General features: G+C 36.4%; 1 protein-coding gene across 1 annotated transcript in view; it reads left to right on the top strand.

The window, feature by feature from the left end:
* The window catches only part of arrdc1b (arrestin domain containing 1b), a 39,011-nt gene that overhangs the window by 7,624 nt on the left and 7,622 nt on the right, over positions 1–23,765 (top strand). Inside the window, exons 2-3 of the mRNA XM_081391073.1 lie at positions 19,153–19,263; positions 23,200–23,250. Coding sequence (XP_081247199.1) covers positions 19,153–19,263; positions 23,200–23,250 — 162 coding nt within the window. The remainder of the gene's footprint in view (positions 1–19,152; positions 19,264–23,199; positions 23,251–23,765) is intronic.

The following is a 23,765-nucleotide window of genomic DNA, read 5'->3' as shown; positions in this document are numbered from 1 at the left end:
TCGGGGGCATCAAACCCCTAATGTGTCTCGACTTGGGGGATGTTTTTCAAATTAGAACTATTTCTTTTAATTAACACTTTGCAGTCATGGATGGGAATAATTCAATTTCTCTCTTTTTTATGGAATATTCTGGGTTTAATTGACAGCAATTGTGGCATTATGTTCTTTAAAAACAAATGCTGTTGATTGTACGGTGCCCCGTGCATGACATGCAGGAAAAAATATAATCGTGGCCATGAATTAACAAATCATTTTACTAAATTGTTCCCTTGTTTAGTTAATTCAAAACGAGAGACCGAATTAATACAATGTGGCCACCATTTACTAAATTGAGGCAATGAAATATATTATATTTTGTGTGCACAATTTAGTTAAACGAGGGAATAAATACAAATTCTTAATTTGTGGCCATGATGTATATATATATGATTTTGCCCTCCACATATCAAGTGCAGGGCTCTGTACGATTGAGCTTAACTTGCACTGAACCTGGAATATTCCTTTGCATCAAGTGTGTGAAGAATAAAAGCTTGTTTGTCACTAAAGATGTTTTTTGTGAATGTTTAACCTCAAGGTTTGTTAGACCTTTCAGTGTTTGTTATAGTGAGATATCTATATTGGCACTTTAGTTGTCTCTCTGATGCCATGTTGGCACCTCTTACCTTGCTTTTTCCTGTTTTCGCCTTCCAGCGGTTCTACCATGCCAGCTGCCCTCGATGGGGCTCTTTTTTTTGGTCACAGCATCACGTGCCAGGAGAAATGCGTTCTCTCATTCTCTTTATGTCTCTCTTCCCGTTTCTTTCTCTTTCTCTCCAGGCTGTCAGAGTAAGGAAGGGTGAAGAAGATGTCTATTTCTGGGATTTAGATAAGACAGATTTGTCCACACTGTCTTGCTGAATGAGGGATGCAGCTGTTGCGTTTGAAACGAAGCTGAGGACTTTTATGTTTGCGACTAATGGCGCTCTCAACTCCTTTAATGACTGTTTTTAAGTGTACGCTTTCAGCTCATTCTCAAGCAATAATGAGTAATGTAGGACACACGCACGGTACATCTGGCCTCGCTGAATATATCTGGTGACATTTTAGAGCGCTCACATTGTCTTATTAGTCTCAAAGGGAACCAACAAAGCCTTCTGTTTCATAACGGGAACATTTCAAGAAATTGATCGCATGTGAGAACAAAAGCCTACAGATCTCTCACTGTCCCTTTTTCTGTCTTAGTTCCTTCTATTCCTTAGTTCCTTCTATTTTTATTTCAAAATTTGAATTCAGTCTTGCGCATACATATTCTTTTAAAGGGACAGTTCACCCAGAAATGAAAATTGTCATCATTTACTCACCCTCAAAACAATGTTTTGATTGTTTTTGTCTAAATAATGAAAGTCAATGGGGTCAACTTTGTATCCCATTGATTTTTATTGTATGGGGGGGGAAAAAACGCTCACAAAATATCTTCTTTTGTGTTCCATGGAAGAAAGGAAGTCATAGCTATCCCTTTATTGTATATTATGTCTCGGTAGTGCTCCAGGACAAAGGTAAAAAAGGTTTCCACATCCTCTTACAGTAAAACCTCTCGGAAATTTCATGCTTAATCCTAATGACCTTTCTTTGTTCTCTTTTGTTTGTCTGAATAGTCCTCAACTAAGTAGAAAGTGGCCACACTTGACACATTCTGATTCACAGAGGAATAATGACCTTGCGTGGAGGCTAGAATGTAACGCATTCCTCACAAACAGCGTTAGGAATTTTCAGCTTCTCAAATATTCTTGAACAGCACTCAGAAGTCCAGTCAGAGCCCTCATTTACTTGGGAATCAAATGCCTTTGTGGTGGACTTTGGAATTTCCTCTGTGATTTGTTTGTTTACAAGTGTGTGTATTGGATTGAGAGTGTTTTATTGAGGCAGAGATGAGGTTAGCCTTCACCTGGCAGCAGGTTTATGGCCGTTTCCGGGGATATCTTATCGGAATGTGGTTGCTAGGCCACCGGCATTCAGAACTACTGGTCCCATGAGACGTATGGGGTTTCCCAGCCCAGATGTCCTTTGTGATCAGGTGCCCTCTCTCATTCACACTCTTTCAGAGGACAAAGACGCCTTTACCTTCCTAACAGAGTGAGCTGGATTGATTGTATGGGCGCTTGAGAGGCCCATGGTCTTGAGAGGACAGCACATGTTTTTGTGCAGTTTAATTATTCAAGTTAATGATTAGATAAGTGAGTTTAGTTTAAGATCCTGTGGAAAAGTCGAGTTCAAAGTCTATTATTTGTATGTTAATTTTGAATAGTAAGTCAAGTAAATCTCTTTCTTTTAACACAGTAAATATCATAAAACTCAATTGTTTAAAATAATATTGTACACAAAGGAATAATAATATTTTACTCTGGTAGCTAGCTGTAAGTATAGGCTTCCATTTTTGGAAGCAATCAATATTAAATTGCATCAATATTAAAATTCTGACTGATTATTACTATTTCAATAAATAGCTGATAGCTATTAAGATTGTAGCTACACTGTTTTGTGCAAATAAAGTAAGGAATAATTGATGACGGGCCATTGAATTATTAGAAAATAATGCACAACCAAGATAGTAACGCGGCCACGAGGCAAAGCAGATGGGCATTATTTTCTAATAATTCATCGGACCCGAGTCAATTATTCCCCTTATGGTACACGGTCACCATGTTGTATTTCAAGATATTTGTCAGGTTTTTGTCCTTAAAATGCTCTTGTGTGTTGGACTAATTTCTTACTCCTTTTATCCCACACCTCTGTTGCTAATTCCAAAACATTTAGGGCAGTAACAAAGGCTTGAGCCATTGATGGCAGAATAATGCAGTTATTAGAGAGAGAGAAAGAGAGATCAAGCATGTATGAATTACCTGAGTCTGTGTGTCTCAACAGTGTTCAGCAGCAGCATCTCTACTAATAGCGAAACTGTAAGTTTATCTGCTTCAAGGACAGCGGCGTTATTATCTCGCTAGAGAGAAATATCATGTAGCTTTGAAGTTGCTAAACTATTTTACTGATAAAATTGTCAGATCAGTGCTGACAACACGTTTATGTGCGAGTGTGTTTCCGTACTTGTTGGGAGAGTTGGGAGAGTGATCGGGGGAAAGAGAGTATGTGCTTTCCATATAGTAAAAAATTTAAATTTGTGGCAAAAAAACATGGAAATAATTTGTTGTTTTTATCCTATTGTCTACTATATGTATTAGCTTGGTCACTGTCGTTGTGGGTTTTGGTTATTTTGTTATTAGTCTGTACGGACCTTTGAAATAACTAATAATCATTTGGCGAGGTGATATGCAACTGTAATGTGGTCAAGACCTGCCTGGAACTACTTTAGTCGTGCGTTTCTCTGAAAATATTTGCACATCTTAGAATGTTCATCAACCAATCAGATTTACAGAATTCAATTACTTCAATTAATCAGAAATAAAAAATGAAATCAATCATTTTAGTTGCTACATGTGAATTTTGGCAACATGCTTACTTACAACAAGCATAACTTACAACATGAAAAATAGATCTGAAACACCCATCTCAACTCACCATGTGCTCCAAAACTTTGTCATTGATTAAATCAGGTAGTTAAGGAATGCCACCAGTCCTCCCAGCCCTGAGGATATTATAAAGTAAAGAGACGGCCCGATTCATCTGTGTCATTGAGAATTTAATTACAGATCTTCCATCACGCCACCCGGAAAGGCTCTTTTCTCCTCCTCTAAATGCAGGAGAACACTCAGGGTTTTCATTATATAATGAGTACTTAAAATATGCCTTCATTAAAAGGCCTTATTAAAAAAATGTAAAGGTGTCTTGTGGTGAACAATTAATCCTTGCAAGTTAATACACAGAATACACAGTTTTTTCATAGTAATCTTTAAATTAAAACCTGAAAATTTGCTTCCGCTCTGGAATGGCGTTCCTTCTCTGATGACATCAGTTTGACGGCTTGGGTTAAATATCCTTAACTTCTCCTCAACCGTCAGTTTGCGTTTCATTTGGAAATACGTCACAACACTTAAGTAAAGTCGGTTGCAACTTCCGGTTCACGGGATTTTAAGAGCACTTCAGGACCAAATACAAGAGAAATATATCTGAAATTCTGTTTTCTGCTAAAACATCTGTTTTCCATTACATTCAGGAATGTATAATGTTGCAAAATATCACAGACATTGATGGTTGATATTTCAAATGCATATCACAGAAATTGCTTGACACATTAGGCCTGTTTTTCTCTGTATTCATTGTAGTTCATTAGAAGCTCAAGGAAGGAGTGCACTTCCTCTCTTTGAATGTCTACTTGAACAGGCCGTCGTGACTTAGATGAATGTTTCAGTAAATCATGTAAGATCAGATTCCAGACAGCATTTACTATCCGATTGAAAATCTTTCTGCTTTTTTAAATGAGAAACTATGTAAATACCATGAAACTGTATATGGTAATCATTCTGTACCATGGCATATATTTCAAAGTTTGGTAGTTTACCATAGTATCTGAAGCCATCATTGTACCATGGTACTGCCACAGTAAGGAAAGTGTTTGCTGCTGCTTTGCATCATAGCTGTTGCATTGTAACTGTTCCATATGTATATTGAAATATTTTTATTTTATTTGTATTTTTTTAAATGTGTTGATATAATTATTGACAATATTGTTTAAATTTAAATTTTATATTTTATACATCTATAATACATGTTTCCAATATAAGATATTAATCAAAATATTAGGGACATTTTTTTATATTTTAAATATAAGGGAAGAACAAAACACTACACTTGGTTAAGGTATTTGTCAGCAAAAAAATACATACAAAAATGCATACATACAAAAATACAAAGCAAAAAGCTCATATATTTATATATATATTTTATATAAATATATATATATATATATATATATATAAAAAAAAAAATATATATATATATATATATATATATATATATATATATATATATAAAATAGTGGCCAAAAGTGTTGTCCGGCCTAAAAAAAACATCTTTACCCATTATTAAATTATTATAAAACATTTGTTAAAGCTTTTGTAAGCATATTATGTAGTTGTGCTTGGAGTCAATTGTTTTATTTGTGATAAAACAATGAAACATGTATATTGTTTCAAGAATTATCCCTTGGATGCAGCGTTTTGAGTGATTATGATGCAAAATAGTCTCCACAAGCTTTAACCGTAATCCTAATGATGCGATCCCACAGCAAGTAAACAAAAGCATGATAAATCATTTCTTTCTCAATATTGTACGATAAATTAATCCACCAACAGCTCATATTCCAGTTCTGTTTGGGATGTTCTCTGCAAAACTGTTTTTTACTTAGCAAAACCATCCATAAATATAGGGAGAAGGATGGACATCATTAAAACCAAGGTGACCTGTCTCAGTTGAAATTCTCAGTTTGCTTGCATTAATCTGCCTGTTCCCTATCAAAGCAGATGTGTTGTTACCATTCCTGGTGTAAATCTCTCTCTGAATGCGCGGTTGGCTCTCTGTGATTTAGAGCTCGCTCATAAATTCTCATGTTAATGTCAAATTTTCATCTATGTGGTATGCAACAAATTCGTTTTCTTGTTAGGAAAGGCTATTTCATGGACACTCACTGCTGATGCATCATTCTGCAATGTATTTTTGGTCTGACATTTGCGTTGTCTGGCTAAATGGTATGTTAAATAATTTTCTTAAGCTTGGCGGCGGCTGAGCATTTACTCATGAGGGCTCGTGGGTGAGTGTAGCCTTCCTTTCTCTTTCACATTGACATGGTTTCATGTGTGCCAGACTTCCCTAAAAAAATCTTTAGTCTTTATCTGTCCCCCTTTGTGCTTTACACAGCCTCATTCAACATGTGGTGATGCTTCATTGAAAGTAAATTTGTAGAAAAGAAAGTAAGTTAACAATCTTGAAAACCAATTCACTGACTTTTTCTGTGCCGACTGAGAGACTGCTTTTGTTTTGTTGGGGTAAATAAAGCTTGAGGGAGATGCATGACACGTGGTTGAGCAGAGGATCATGGGACAGGATGGGCCTGCACTGTAATTGCTGGGAATGTTTGAGGAGAGTGAGATGAGGTAGCGTGTGAGTAGAATGAGTAGAATAAGGGCTGAATGGTCACAGCATGTTGCGTAATACGCTTGGATAAGCTCCTTATAGATAGATAGATACATAGATAGATAGATAGACAGACAGACAGACAGACAGACAGACAGACAGACAGACAGACAGACAGACAGACAGATAGATAGATAGATAGATAGATAGATAGATAGATAGATAGATAGATAGATAGATAGATAGATAGATAGATAGATAGATAGATAGATAGATAGATAGATAGATAGATAGATAGATAGATAGATAGATAGATACACTAGATGGGACAGACATCCAACAGAAGCCCTACAAACAGAATTCTGCAAAATTATTCTAAAACTACAAAGTAAAACACCCAAAAATGCATGTTGGGCAGAATTAGGCTGGTTCCCATTGATTATTAATATGCAAAAAAGATCCCTCAAATTCTGGATGCATCTAAAATCAAGTCCCACAGAATCGCTACATTTTAAAGCATTACAAACCCAAGAGCTGAACCCCGAAAAAAGTCCCCCCAATCAGCTGGTGCTAACCTGACTAACTCTACTAACACTAACCAGTCTCAGACCAGCACTGCTTCTCACCCAAACATCAAAATAAACCAAATTATCAAACAGTGTAAAAATACATATTTGGAACATTGGGATCAGGAAACTAAAACACAATGTAAATTACAATTCTATCGAACTCTGCAATCAAATTATGAATTGGAAGAATATCTCCAGAGTGTGAGAGACACAAAGCAGAGACGGATCCTGAGCAAGTACAGGCTCAGTGAACACAGTCTAGCCATCGAGACCGGCAGACACAGAAAGAGCTGGTTACTCTGAGAGCAAAGGGTGTGTGTTCACTGTAGGACGGGAGAGATCGAGACAGAGAAGTACTTCCTCTTTCACTGTCACAAATACAGTTCAGAGACCTCTACTTACAGTTTTTTTCAGTCGCTAACAAGCGTTTGTCCAGCCAGTTGTCACATTTTCAAAACTCTAAACACAATTAGCACAGCATCGGTCTTTTGTGGCCATACCATTCACACATTTCTTGTCGTTTTCACACAATATGCAGTCAGTGAACACATTTCCATAATGCTTACATTTTCTTAACAGACAAGCTATACCTCCCAACACAATTATGGATTGTTTTTGTAGTATTTACAAATGTTAACACACAACATCCCACAATAGCAAAAACAATATTCCAAACCTTAGATACAGTATGGACTGCATTTATTTACTGTATTTACCATTTACATGAAACTTTTACCATTTTTGTAAATTTCATGATTTTAGCAAAATGTGATTTTGATTGCTAGCAAAATGTGTTGCTTTTGAACAATGTCATGAAGAAACAAGCTTTTCGAGTCCATATGCATCTTCCTGGAGTAATGATGCTGAAAATTCAGCTTTTCATCACAGGAATAAATTACATTACAATATGAAAGTTTATAAAAACCTCTGCTTCTGCAATGATATCAGTTCAAAAACAATATGTCAGTGAGAGAGTCAAGGAGCTACAACGACAATATGTCCAGGTATAGTGTAGTATATTCAATTCAATGTCCAGTTCTATAAGCTTTGCACTTTGCAAGTAGGTAACCTACACAGCAATAGGTTACAGTACAGTATGGTATACAGTAAATGACATGATTTACATAAACTTTGTTTTGAGAATTATGGAATTGGAGGCCAACCAGGCCCCTCATGAATTCATATACATAGATGAGGCAGGATTCAATCTGGCTAAAAGGCGTCGACCTGGACGAAATATAATGTGGAGGTGGAAGGTTTATGACCATCAGCCACATGATCAGATGTTCCTCCTTGAAGCCATGGATGCTGGCTCCAAGGGTGGATCCGACATACCAGGCAGTTTTATCCCAGGTGCATCGCCTTGGATGATATCAGATGTGATCTTGATGAAAACATGAGGCCTAACCCTGAAGATCGCAGAGATTAGATACAGTAATTTTATGTTTTTTTTTTGCCTTTGTCTTTTGGGTTACTGTAAAACTTTTTCTGTTCTATCAAACCGTGTTTCTACTGTACCTCCTGTAGTAAACAGTAAAGGAATAAAAACTGATTTGCTTTTTACTGGAATGCTTATGAATGTGAAAGTACTGTACATGTGGACATACAGTTCCCAACCAAGAAATTTAGAGTAAAACGGTGAATTGCACGTTTTGCATGCAAATACCTGTAAAACTGAAACATAAAGTCTATGCAGTTTTTGTAATGTCAACAATAGCAGCCAGTATTTTGAAACCTGGTGTACTTTGATTGAGTGCATGAACCTTGTGAAGTGAAAACAAGTGTTATTCTTTGACAGAATAATTTCATTTTGAGTCAGATTTCCAGTGTTTTGGTAAAGTTAGTGTGTGCGCAGAGAAACGTGTGTTCTGTTTTGAAATGAAGAGTTAGTATATATTTAACAAAATGTGTTTTTGAGAAGACAATTAACCATTTGGCCAATTGTGTTTTGTAGGTGTGAGTCTGTGTTAAGAGTTTAGAAAAAGTATCTGAAGTATGGGTAAGCGCTTGTTAGCGATTGAAAAAAACTGTTAATTCACTAACTTAATAAAGAACTTTACAGCCATGACTGAAATAGAACATATAAAGATAATATTAGGAGAGGGACAGATATATGTGGATGTGCCACAGCCTGAGAGACGGCAGGTGAATGTGTGTGTAGTGTGTGTGTATTGTGTCTGACCTCAGTATGTTTCCCAACTGTCCACCACAGTGACCCTCAGTAATGTGTGTGTGTGTGTGTGTGTGTGTGTGTGTGTGTGTGTGTGTGTGTGTGTGTGTGTGTGTGTGTGTGTGTGTGTGTGTGTGTGTGTGTGTGTGTGTGTGTGTGTGTGTGTGTGTGTGTGTGTGTGTGTGTGTGTGTGTGTGTGTGTGTGTGTGTGTGTGTGTGTGTGTGTGTGTGTGTGTGTGTGTGTGTGTGTGTGTATATGTTAAAACACTGTGGAATCAAATGTTCACACATATTCTAATTTGTTACACTGTTAATTTGTACAATTCATTTAATGTGTACATTTAAATTTATGTTATAATATTTTATTATTTTGATGTTTTTATTATTATTCTATGTATTCCAAGCTTTGGCAATGTTGTATTATGTACAGTCATGCCAATAAAGTAATTTTGAATTTGAATTTAGATAGACTAAATAACTAACGACCCTAAACAAGAATAAGGGAATTTTGACAGAATACATATCTGTCTGGCACCCCAGCATAAATGTAAGAGGGAAAGTGTTACAGAACGATAGATAGATTAAAAACGGAAATGTAATACATATTTAGACAAAAGAAAGCTAATATAAAAACAACAACTAAAACTTAATTTTAAAAAATTAAGCTGAGAACAGAAAATATAAAATAAAATCTTATTCAAAATATGAATAGTATATCAAAGACACTAAAATAACACTTCTGTATCCATTAAATCGGGAAATATATAAAGATGTTTAAGTTTAAATAATGTAGGTTTAAATATAAATGTTTAAAAATAGAAATATATTTTAAATAATGCAAATATTTACATATCACGTCCATAAAGCAATCCTGTGGGATTCTTGTTTTGGATGAGAGTCTCTTCATAAATATATTGTCTGCAAACCATAGTGCTCTCACTTTCATTCCTTACTATGCAGCTGAAGGTCTGACCAATGATGTAGCAGATGTATTATAGTCTCTTGTGCTGTGTGATCTGTGGTGCCAGTGGATTAAATGCTGTAATAAGCTCATAAAAAGAGTCGTGATGGGGTCATGATCGAGGTGAGAGGGAAGAGGGAAAGCAAGAGCGTCTAATTGCTTTAGAAGTTTTAATGAGGACATGGGAGTTGAGTTACCCCGAGCATCGAGGATAATGGAGTTCCTTAGTCGATGATGAAATGCAAAGTGAGACTGCAGCCTCACTATTCAGTTTGTTGCATCTGCAAAATATTTAATGTTACTTTTTAGTTCAATTCAGTAGTTTAATTGTATAGTGGTTTTCACAATTATTCTGTCATCAGTCAGAAATGAATGTCCATATGGCTGTAATATATAAGATATTACAAGTTATGTGGTTAGTAAACATCGTGTATTCAGTTAAGCCGACATAATGAACATATTCTGTAATCATTTATACATCCTTATGTTGTTCAAAACCGCTGATTTTCTTGAAGTATTCTTCTCATTCATTTCCTTCTATAATGTCTAGTGTGTTGCACTTCTATCATGATTTAGATGGGAAGAAGGCAGAAAGTTTCATCCATCTGTGGTTAAACTTTGTGTCATTGTGAGGCGCATAATGTTTTCTATAAAGTCATTCATTGTGTTGTGCGGTGGTGATGTAGTCAGTGTGTCAGTGGCACACATTCTCTGGTGAAATAAACCAGTTCATTGCTTCCAGCTGTTGGTTGAAACCAAACAATTACGGAGTCTGATCTCAAACAGACATTTGAAGGGTTATATTATATCATCTGTTGACTGCATCACACCGTCATAGTCACATGATGCTGTCTTCTGTTTGAATGAAAGCCTTTTGTTGGAATTTTCTTCTCTCAATCAGTTCTATTAATCTCATTAATGACGCTCTTGGCCATTTTAAATCGACGTTGTGTCTGCTGTGATGCAGTCCTCATTTGTGTTTTGGCCTAGGGATCAAGGACTTCTGTGTGGATTGTCAAGAGGAAAAACCTGACCTTAGTCAAAAACACTGTAGCTCTTTTGTGTATCTCCACTCCAGCTGAACTGTATCCAGATCAACAGTAAACGAGGAAATATCAGTCTCTCCCCAAACCCAGCTGTCATGTTCTATGCCAGTGAAGGCGGCCCTTCATGCGTGCTGACTCATTGTTGCATTTCTGTGGTGTCAAAGGGTCAAATTCTCTCTGACGAGTCTCAGAATACATCACTGATTGGTAGGGGTGGGTGATATACTGGTAGACATGATCGGTAGAAATTTTTCAACCGGTAGAGATTTTGGACTATTGCTCAACGTCACGTTGCTGTGCTATGCAGTCATGAAAACATATCATTTGCATGCATTTTTAAGTATTGCGGTAGCCTGGGAACACCCAGACAACTTCCGGCAAATTTAGATTTGCTCTGCAAGTAGTCTGGCAAAGAGCTCATTCAAGCCCATTTCTAATCTGTCGAAATCACGGCACCAATCAGAAACGTTGGGGCGGGCTTTACACAATGACGATCGCTCTGATTGGTTTTAGGTCTAACCAATTGCGCCCAGAGGCATTTGAGTGACGTCCGTTCAACTTTTAAATGCATTATTATATTCAAATTGCAAACACATGAGGACAGTCTCCATGAAAGACCCACTGACAGATGAACGTGCTACTACATTTCTCTCCGAAACGGTAGGAAATTAAATTAGATTTAATAGAGGATTTTAACTGTGACAAGATGATTGCCAGGGCACGCGACAGATCCGTCCGATAAAGATGACGAAGTAGCCTAGTATGTCCCAAAGCTTGCCTACTTTTTTGCTACACATTCAAAAGTAAATATCTTTTCTTCACAAAAAGAGTAACGTTACATACTTTTATGGCGTAGTGCAGGGGTCGGCAAGTAACTTTGGCCGAGGGCCAATATTTTTTTTTGCCAGTAGGTGGCGGGCCAGCTACACAGAGTAGGCCTATGGATACAAATTAAATACTCTTATATAGGCCTATAATCGCAGAATATGATGGGTCCGTCACTGTCCGTGGATCATTCGTTCAATCGTTTTTTCAAATTAAAACCAAAAATAAAAAGATGAAAAACTACTTGTTTTTCCATTATTTATTTCCTGAACTAAAATGAAAAAACAAATACCGACGGGTTTTCTGATTGTACTCAGATCAAAAATAGAAAAAATGTATTACTGGATTAGACTAATTTTAATTTTTGATTTTTTATTTTGAATTTAACACCTTAAGCATATATCAAGGAAATAATTTAAAACAGATCAAGTACTATTGTGGTAACAGAAGCCATTTTAATAAAGGTGTGAATCATGCCTCATTCGCTTACAGTCCGACTTTGGAACTTTATTCCTTTTTTATTATTATTATTTATTCGGGACACACACATACACACCTAAGGTTTAAGGAGGTCTGTCAATATAAATATTACGCTATTTTAACATTGTAGGCCTACTGTCAGCAGAGAAAAAAATGCCAAAGAAAAAAATTATGAAATATAAATAACATAAATTAAATAGGACAAAAGCAGCCTATCACTCAAATTTCTAAGCAACCTAAACGAAAATCATATTGCCCTACTGACAAATGAAGTAGGCTATTTTCTGCCGAACTATTTCAAACATCCTTGCAAAAAAAGAATGTTGTTGGCTGACAATGGTTTCAGTACCAAACAGCTCCTCAGAGCTAGGTGTAGCCTACAGGTGGTCCGAATTAAGTGCGGATACGCTGTCAAAAGGTGTTGGAATGGGCTATTGTCAGTCAGACCGCCCGCTCCGTCCAAAGTACACCAGAGTTCTGACCGCTACAGTCTTTTGACGCGCGAATGGACACAAAGTGGTCAAGCGTAACTAGACGTGGCAGGCGCGAATTTGACGCGCTATTCGCGTCCAGTTTGAACGTACAGTTATACTTTAAAATGTAATCCCGCGCCGCATGATTCCCTATGTGTGTTTCACACAGTATGCGGCGGTGAAATCGCCGCGCGACTACGGCTTTTCTCAAGTATTGGAAGAGTTTTGTGCAGCATTTAGGACTTCCATAATAATCCGGCGGGCCAGAAAATATTGCTGGCGGGCCAGTTTTGGCCCGCGGGCCGCCAGTTGCCGTTCCCTGGCGTAGTGTAACTTAGGCGAATTGGGACGCAGCATATGGCTTTATACGATGACGATCGCTCTGATTGGTTTTAGGTCTATCCAATTGCGCCCAGAGGCATTTGAGCGACGTCCGTTGGTGACGCCCCTTTGGAAATGAGTTATTAATGAAGCTTTGCCAGACCATAACTCAGTTACTACTGAGAATGGTCTGGTTTTAACCAGGCTAGTATTGCGGTTTAAAAACGAGTGATTTTACCCCCGTACTGATTGGATACAAAGCTGCCAGTTACTAAAGCATTTTATTTTATTTTATTTTATTTTATTTTATTTTATTTTATTTTATTTTATTTTATTTTATTTTATTTTATTTTATTAAAATTGTATTTTATTAAAATTGTATTTTATTAAAATTGTATTTTTATTAAAATTGTATTTTATTAAAATTTTATTTTATTAAAATTGTATTTTATTAAAATTTTATTTTATTAAAATTTTATTTTATTAAAATTTTATTTTATTTTATTTTATACAGAACACTCAACATTTTTACATTTCTGGAAAAAAGTTAAATATTCGTTTTATACTGAAATGTAATCAGTGTTTTAAGTTAAAGTCACCATGAAATCAAAATGGATAACTCTTGATTTTTTTTAATGGAATATTGCAGTATTTATTATAAATGATTTATCTGTACACATCATTATTTTTTAACATTCATGTGCCTCGTAAACTTTCATCAAAATAACTTCCCCTCACTTTTGCAGTGACATCTCTTCTCCTCTCTGATGACATGGCGCAAGGACGGGACAACCTGTCACTCACATGACAGCACAGCAGTATCAAACCACAACGATCCAACAATCGAATTAATACCCGATGGACAAAATCAAGTATCGATGAATCGATATATATCGATTTTCTTCCCAAAATATGGAAGAAAATACATTTGCAACTTTAACGAGACTTTCATGCCAACTTTAAATTAAGGAAGCAACAATTAAACAGCTGTCTTGTAGTATAAGCTTTTAGATGTTTCTTAAAGGAGGTTTTATGGTCTAAAACATTGCTAAAACATTTAGAGCCTGTTACTCAATATCTAAAACTCTTAATTGTGTAATGTAACAAAGACCTCATAAATTCCTGTCCTAGGGAAGGGACATTCTCAAAGGACATGGGCGGCACTGGACAGTATCGTATTGTAAAGAGATACACCTTTGTGTTAGATCTAATATTTTTAGGAGAATTCTCTTTGTTGGTTTCAATCAGGTTAGTGTTTAGAAAAGAGTGTTTTTGAAGAGGTTCACAAATAGGTATGTAGTATTCGTAGATATAAACTCGCTGATAATCGGTGGGTGAGGAGTTTCTCACAGTCGTCTGATGACTGGCGGAAGTGTTGCTTACGCTGCATGTGTTAGGAAGCAGGTTCAGCCCACGCTGTCTTCCCATGTGGAAGGGTTGCGTTAAACACAGCAGACGCTCTGAACGCCCACTGCGGTGCTTCTCTGACACATGCGCTGAACCATGTAAGCTGCCAAGAGGCCTGGACCAACTCCAGCGTGTCCCCCTGTAGACTCTGAGTCAGATCCCAGCACACAGTGTACAGCTTAAAAGAAATATTTAATCCAGAAATGCGTTTTCTGTCATCATTTACTCACCCTCATGTTTTCCCAAACTCGTATGACCTTCTTTCCTCTGTAAAAGACAAAGAGGTGAAACATTTTTTTTAAATGTTTTGGCAGCTCTTTTCCATGCAGTGTCAATGAATGGGAATTGATGCCTTTTTTGAGCTACAAAAACAATGCAAAAACATCATAAGTACAAATATCATAAAAGTGGTTCATAAGCCTTTTTAAGTCATACAATAGATTTAGCTGAGAAGAAGACTTGAAATTTGAGTCAGTATTCACTTCTTGACATCCACTTATAAGATGAATGAAATTTAATGAAAGAATCGCTGTCTGATTCATGAAGAATCATTCAGACAGGTTTTGCTAATCAGATCAACTGATTCATTGAAAAGATCCAATTCATAAGAAAGATTAATTCACAAACTCTCATGTTTGGAATGCTTTTTCAGAGAATAACGGCTTAAATTTTGGTTGGTTTCTCACTCAATGCTGTCATATGACAATATAGAGCATATGAGCTACTTTTGTTACACTTTTATTGTGCATTTACATCCTATCTGAAGCTTAAAGTCTCCAGTGCCAATTCATGTTATAAATTCTTCAGAATTTCCCCTTTCGTGTTTCACAGAAGATATAGAGGTTTGGAAGAATTTGTCATCTATGATCATAAAATAAGACAATGTGAAACCTTGTGAAATGTCAGTTGCTGAACCGTTGAATCTAATGGAAGACTGAATACATGACAGAGATGTTGTAATAGTAACAGCAAACATAAACCACACACACACACATGCTACATTCTCACTCTCACTCTGTTAGGCTTATTTCCATTTCATTAAAGCTTCATTTCCATCTTGCTCTTTTGTTCGTATGACGCCATAATGAATCCAGCTGGCCTTACTATGTTGCGCAAGAACTGTTTTCATTTTAATGGGCACGTTTACTGTCAGCTTGACCTTTTTTACACTTCCGAACAGAATTAAAGTGTCTTGCATCCTGTGTTTGGTTGTTACTTCCTGTGATATTTGAGTGTTTAAGTCATGTCTGATACAGTAATGCTTGTCATGGAGTGAATCACTTAGTCTGTGTTTTACAGGGGTTCAAAACATCTGGCAATGCAAACATATATTCTATTTTACATATTAGATATTTTTTTTATATTTCCTTATTTTATTATTTCATATATTATTTCTTTGTTTAAATATGTTAGCTAAAGGTTTTTCATGGTCATGGAACATCTGGAAATTAATTAAAAATTAAATAATATTTTCTAGGTCTGGAAAAAAGATGTTAAAATTAATTAATTTAATAAATAAATAAATATAATTTTTACATTTTATTTTCTAACATTTATTCTGCTAGAAATAAAATGTGCCATATTTATGTGTGATTTGTGAATGAATCATTCTTTCAAATCTGTACTTTAAGTGAATCAAATCTGTCTGATTGAATCATTAGTGATTCAGTCTAAATTTAAATTATTATTCTTCACCACCACAATATAGTGTTTTAATTTTCATTACTGCATTTTTTAGTATATAGTGGTAAAATATAGTCAGCAAGCATAAAGTTTCCTCATGCCAGCAAAAGTGCCCAGATGGCACACAGCAGATGGCACCAGTGCTTTAATGCCTATTTATTCGTTCATGAATCGTCTGATACTCAGAGGACTCTCTTTCCTTTGGATTTTGTCGTCTTATTTGTGCTAGAGATGGAAGGGGCATTCATACCAGTGTGCCAGCGAGGGCACCTGCCCGGTCCAGTGATATGCTACCATCTGCCACCAATGTTTTATGTCTGTGGTGAAATGATGCTGCTTTAGCCTGTGCCGGCCGCACACAAACAGGCTTTAACATTCCCCAGCCGTGATTTGAACCCCCTTCTGCTTCTGTCTGAAAATGCAAACTGACATTTTTTCTCTGAGAAAATGATACCCGGTTTCATTTGTGATGAGTGTAATGTGACCTCTCTTACCCTGAGTGGTTTTCAGTTCATGTCCATTAGCTTTGTGGTAAAATGTATGCTAATGTATATATAAACAATGACAAAACTAGCTTTTAGCAGATATATGCATTTAAAATGAATAATATTTGTCATCTGGGGGACTGAACTAGAAATACTGATGACTCCTCTTGTACTCAAGGGTGTATTAAAATATTTCCAATCGAATGTTGAATAGTCTCTCTAGTTATATAATATCTAGTCGGCTAGCAATAGCATAATGGTTCACAGTTGTGATGTAAAAAAAGGGATGAACCTTTTAATGTGTTCTGCCCCAACTTATTGTTTCAATAAGAAATACACCACAAATGGAAGGAAAAATTATATATGTCAATCCTTTTGGGTTCTCTCACAAAACATTTTGCTTTTCCACCAAAAAGGGGGAAAAGGGTTGTGGTGAAACTTTGTGTTCGTTTGCAAAAAAAAAAAAATGGTGGTTTCCCCAAGACACTTGCATTCGCTTGCAAACCATTTGTCATGGAAATAACAAGGTGGGAGAAAGAAATTAAATTTCAAGGCTTTCCCTGAAAAGTTTACACACATAATAATTAAAATATGATTTTTCCTATCATCTCATATTTTTATTATCACATTAACATTATCACCATGTTCCTTTAGGTTTCCTGTGTATGACAGATTTGTATGTGTATTTCAAATGTTGGTTTAGTATTTTCTTGTTAAATGATATACAAATCTCTGTTAAGCATATGTATTTAAAAAATTGTTCCAAAGGCATAAATGTGGTATTGAGTCAACCCCACTAAGAAGTGCCACTGACATCTGTTTTTTATATCTCTCGCATTCTTCTTTATATCAGTGTTGCTTTGTCTTTTTCCACAGTGTTGCTGTATCGTTTTTTTTTTTTTTTTTTTTTTTTTTATGCAAATGTGAAATTTGATGTACCAAGACTGCAGGCTTGTGGAAAACCATAAGGGTTGTTTACATGTTTTGAGATGGTTTCTTACTGAGTTTTATGTTGTGATGATAAAGCTGTAATGATGGCGTTTGCTGTTTTGATTCAATCCAATTGAGATTCCCTGGGCTTTACCCATTACATAATCAAATCAGCATGTGGTCACATGGCTTAGTCAGTTTGTCTCTCTTTTCACTCAAATTCAGAATTGAGCGCACTGTGTATTTGTGAATTGCGTGACAGGGTAGTGTAAGGTGTTTATGTTTGTCTGAGCATTCATTTTGACCTAAAAACTTCACAAAGTCACACAAAATAAACATTAATCTCTACACCGTGTTACACAACAAAGGCAAAAGCACCAACGCTACAGCCATACAGATGCAAATGCTTTTGTCTGTAAATTGTGGCCTTGACCTCCAGGCTGATTTATTTCAACCTGAAATTTGGTCTTTAAATTGTCTGACGTTGGTCTGTCTGGGTTTTGTACGTTCAGTTTATGTTTCTGGGTACACTGTGTTAAAGCCTGTGTGGAGAGCTTAGCATCAAGCAATTATAATGCAAATAAGGATGGGTGTTTCTCCTCGGCACAGACAATGGGCCTTCTGAGTGAATGTTTACTTCGTACGGAATGTCTGTTCCGTGGATCAGTAGAAGTTAGACAGGTTGTTCAATAAAAAAGGAAAACAGTCGGCATTGCTATTCAACATTTCAACATTCCATTCATCTGTGTTGATCTAGCCATCAAGTACATGACACTAGATCTGTTGGGAAAATCCAAAGCGATATACGTCATTTACATCCTTACGTCATTTCTTTGTCTTAAATGGTTTAAAAGAAGTCTTTTTATGAGGGTGTGGAGGAAGTTTTGCCAACAGCAAACAACCTTATCAGAGGTTGAACGGGTGTACCAAGGTGTGTCGGATATTAATTGGTTTTATGGTTTTCTTTCATAAATAATATTTCTTTAACATGAAACTATTATTTGTATTTATTGTTTGATATTTTTAGAAAAAAAACTATGAATAGAATACTCATGCAGATCATTTAAAATAAATTTGTGCATATGTACTTCTAAATAAATATAAAACATAATATAAAATAAAATAAAAGTAAATTCTGTCATCATTTACTCATTCTTATGTTGTCCCAAAACCATACTTTTGTTCATCATTGGAGCTCAAATGAAGATATTTAAATGAAATCTTAGAGCTTTCTGTCCCTCCATTGACACTCTACGCAACAACCATCTTGACGCTTCAACAAGTTTATAAAGAGATCGTAAAAAAAAAATCCATATGAATTGAGAGGTTTAATTAAAATTTTCTGGAGAGACATGATCACTTTATATGATGAACAGATTTAATTTAGGCCTTTTATTCACATATAATAAACATTCACCAACCGCACACATCAGTTGTGGTAAACGGAAGCTCAAGCATGCTTGCTCAAAGAGCGAGAACCAATGAGGTTCATTCTCCTGTTACGCAGCACGTTTGAGCTTCCGCAAGAACCATGAGGTTTGTTCTCGTGCGTCAGGCAGGTTCGGTTGAGTTTCTGTTTATGTTCGCTGATCGGTGCTTATAAGTGAAATAAAAGCCTAAATTCAGTCTGTTCTCTGTCATGACAATAGCAAAGTTGAACTTTGAGCACCCCCCTGAAGTAAGCTAATTGTCTTAAATGAGATTATCAAAAGTTTAATTGTGTCTCTGGCCTCTTGCAGCCATCAAAGTCAACTGTGTGGGGTCGTGTGGCATCTCGTCCAAGCTGAATGATGCATCATGGATGCTTGAGGAGAAGTACTTGAGCAGCACGCTGTCTGTGGCCGATAAAGGTAAGACCAACTTCCATTCATCATCTCATTTAATTTCAGCTTTCTTTTTTTCTAGAAATTCAATCATTCTTAATAGTATTAGTCAAAATATTCTTTCTGTGGCTCCAGTCTACAAAAAAAAAACCTTCCTCACTTTGGAGGACTTCATTGTTTACCTCTTAAATTCATATTGCTTGATCAACTGCTTGAGTCTGAAAGGTTTCCTGCTCTGAGTACGTGTCTTTCTGCTTTCTTCCTGTCTGTCTGAATGTGTCAGGTATCACAAAACCCTGTAGGTATGTTAGATACGAGTTATCCCTTTAAACAGGAAACCTTTCATTTGTTTTCTTTGAACAGTCCGCATGATAATTATAACCGATCTGTTGGCATAGAGATGATGTTTAAAGAGCATGTGTGTTCTGTTATTTATGATAAAACTGATTCTTTCAGGTGAATGTGTAGCTGTAGGCTGTAGGAAATGTCTGTACTTAAGAGGATACAGATGAAGCCTCCAATCTAGTTTAAAGCCTTAGTAGGTCCCTACTACCTGAGAGATATCAGTGTAATAGATGTCTTGAGAAAAATATGTTGTGTCTGTGACTGTGACAGCCTTAGGCTTGGTCAACACTCAACAAAAAAAAAATGTCTATGTGTTAGCCAATCATTAAGCTTTAAGACTGCTCTCTGCTAGTGATTTAAGTTTGGGACTATCTGTGATGGAGGGACTGCATGGAAACAACACTTTATTATTGCTAAAAAATAATGGCTGGTGTTTTCTTTTGCCCCACAAATTTAAATTATGTGACTCTCTAGCTACTCTTTAGCTATTTTGTTACAAGATGTGACAAGTTCCAAGCTTTCTGACTGCATTGAGCATGAAACTGCTGTGCAACATGACAAAGTCACTGCCAATCAGAAGATGCTCGATGCTTTGGACCAATAAGATTTCACAGTGGGTGGGGTTACCCAGCAGAACGCCGCAAAATTGCAACAGTGCCTTCCCTCTTTTTCAGCTGACTTGGTTTCGCAAGTATTTTTCCCGTAGGGGAAAGCAATGAACCAAACCAACCAGTTATATCATAACATTCAAACTTCATAACATTACAAACTTATAACATAACATAACATTACATACTTATGAAGAAAAATAGTATTTGAAAATCAGGCAAAAAGACGAATTTACGAATTTAAGAAAGGTAAAAACTACAATCCTATGAAGCATTGCAAATGACAGAATCATAGGTAATGTAGTTTTTCATTAGGAATTCTGCTGGTAACCTGAAATACACACCCTGAAAAAACATATATAGACGTATAAAAGTATAGTATACACCAATTGGTCAAGTATAGTATTGGTGAAATGGAAATTGGTGAAATTATAAAATAATTTCTGCAAATTGCAAATGACAGAATCATAGGTAATGTAGTTTTTCATTAGGAAAACTACTAATGAAACTACTAATGACTATTAGGAAAAACTTCATTAGGTAATGTAGTTTTTCATTAGGAATTCTGCTGGTAACCTGAAATACACACCCTGAAAAAACATATATAGACGTATAAAAGTATAGTATACACCAATTGGTCAAGTATAGTATTGGTGAAATGGAAATTGGTGAAATTATAAAATACCCCCCCCCCCCAATATATATATATATATACCATTATTATATTATAAATATACCATATATAGCATTGACCATTGATTTACAACTGTGTTATAGCTCAGAGTAGGTCTGTCTTTAACAGTTTATAAATTATTGAAAAGAAAAAAAAAGAACATGAATAGTATTTTTATTTCTTGAACCCGACTGTTATTCTCTCTACTTCTTTCTACAGTATCTCTCTGTCTCTCACCCCTGTGTTCAGGTCACACAGTGTCATTAAGTTCTGCCATGAGGTGAAGTGTGAGCTCTTGGTGTATGTGTCCCGGCAGGCCTTTTCCTGTCTTGAGTGCTTGTTAGTTCACATGCCCAAGCTTGTCCTACGAGTCTACGACCCCTTTCTATGAGACCTTTTAGCAGCCCGGCTGTCTGAATCAGCAGCGGGGACAGATGTGCTGGGTAACAGTGCTCATCTTACCCCACAGGCCAACAGAGATAAAAGAGATGCTGAATGTTTCTTATGCTGGCTGCCAGGAACTAATGCTGTCTGCCCATTAAGGGTTCGAATTCCTGTCTTCATTGCTCAGTAACAGAAACTCTGATGGTCAGGGCGGTTGAGGTGGATTGATATGCCTTTACTTGTCTGAGATTTGAAAATTGGCACGGTATGGTTCTGACAAAATTAAAGGGAGAGTGCACCCAATAATAAAAATTCCAAACCATTTACCCATGTCGTTCCAAATCTGTATGACTTTCTTTTACTGTGAAACACAAATTTAGAAAAATGGTCAATGGGGTCCGGTGTTGTCTCGAACCAAACTGACTTACATTGAATGGATAAAAACAGTCCAAACATTCTTCAAAATTACTGTTCCAATACAAGTTTGGAACAACATGAGGGTGAGTCAGTGGTTCAGAATTTTCATTTTTGGGTGCACTATCCCTTTAAATTGACCGTTGAAGGGGTTGCAATCATCTCCCCTTCCTCCTTTTCAATGTGACAGCACTTTATGAAAGAGCTCCAGCGGTAACACATTACCTCGTGTGACCTCTTGCTGCTGACGACACGTAGATCTGTATCTATGTATTTCCATTAACTATTTGAAGGAAAATGCTGCACGCGTGATGGTGACGTCTCTTCACACATGTTCCACTTGTCACAAACATTCTTGGCTTATTTGGGACAATTAAAATGTATGTGTCATAATCATTAATTAATTTAAGCGGAATGTCAGATATTTATCATGTGATATTCTGTAGCCTGAACAGGTTTCGTTTCTAGAAATAGATGGCATTGTGTTTGTGCAGTACCTGTTTTACATCACAACAGTAAACTGATAACTATCAAACATAAACCTGACAACGCATTAAAACTGTTGTATGAACTGATTTGAAATTATTGAGGTCAAAACATAAATAGACATGGAGTTTGCCATGGCTATGTGTGTTGTTTTGTTCTTAATTTGTATGAATTCATATATTGCAAGCAACTTTGGTTAAAGTGTCTGCTAAATGTCATTTTTTTAGTACAGTAAATGATGTATATAAGCTGTTAGCTAGGCTAGTGTGGCCTTAGTCAACCCTAGGTCCTGAAATAATGCCTCTTTTTTGAGGACTTACTTCCTGACAAACTCTGCAAGTGTAGCTCAAACAGACAGTTGATACTTCATGTCTGCTCTCCGAGCTGCTTGTGTCAGTGAATTTCCCATCATTTTCTCTAAGAGGCCTTTTCCTGTCGGGGACTGCGACTTATAAACAAGAACAGATTTATACAGTAATGATGGCTGGTGTTAACTAATCTCGTTTTTTCCTCGCACATTAACTCAAGTACATTTTTCAAATCAGACAACACCCTTGCAATGTGATTTTACTGCCAAATATGAACGATTAGATAAACAAGCACAGGCAGAGCACGCTGTAGCTCATGCGCATTCACATGTACATTCGCAGTGCTTTATTCAAGTTACAGTATATTTACAATGTGAATGCAAATCCTTTCAGTTCTGTGAATAATCTCTGAGGTTGTGGAAATCCCCAGGTAGAAAGCACAGAAGAAGGCATTGTGACAACTGTCTGTATGCTTATCTACCCAGATACGCCATCCTATTTGAGTCATTCTGACTAACAAGACCTCCACCTCCACAATACACTGTTTTCTCATGATAGTGAAGTACTTAATGACATCTGCTGTGCTTATATGATTTTTAGTTGATATTATTCTAAATTAGATATGCACACTTTCAGTAACACTATCACTGATATCATTATCAAACAGTAATACTTGACATTAATAGTTAGAAATGTCACAAAACTATATTATAATTGACATATACACTTTTCTCTGCCATTACAGGTATTCTGTCAGCTGGTGAGCACAGCTTTCCTTTTCAGTTTCTCATTCCAGGTAACTCTCTTTAATTTTTTCATTTGAATTTTAAAGAGCATTTTCATTCAGAGAAACGTAATGTTTGCCATTAAATGAGGATGATGTGTGCAATATACGGAGAACACTCAGGCAGGATGAGAGGCTGGAAGAAGGGTTTAATTTTAACCTTCGCTGTAAAAAATTATTCCTGTTATGGGCCTGCCCCTTCCTGCACAAACACATGCCCCATGATGAGCTATTAAGGGGAGGCAGGACAGCAACATTCCTGGCTACTTAATGAGTCTGCAGCTGCGCCCTCTGCTGACAGATTGTATGAACAAGGATCTGATCAAAACAGGGGCTTTCCAGCCCATTAATCAGGAATCCATTTGGCATAAAACATGCAAATACAAAAATTGAGAAATAGAGATAACTCTATTTAATATCAGTGGGTTGTTTTGGTTGAATTTGTGTGGTTTGCTATTATCTATTCATCTGTCAGAGCATCTGCTTATGTTTTGCTTCTAGAACAGCTTTAGAATGACAGCACTTAG

The sequence above is a fragment of the Scardinius erythrophthalmus genome, assembly GCF_964197995.2.
Source record: "Scardinius erythrophthalmus genome assembly, chromosome: 17".
NCBI lineage: Eukaryota > Metazoa > Chordata > Actinopteri > Cypriniformes > Leuciscidae > Scardinius > Scardinius erythrophthalmus.
Note: the sequence above shows the minus strand (reverse complement) of the source record. Positions and strands in the feature narration are given on the sequence as shown.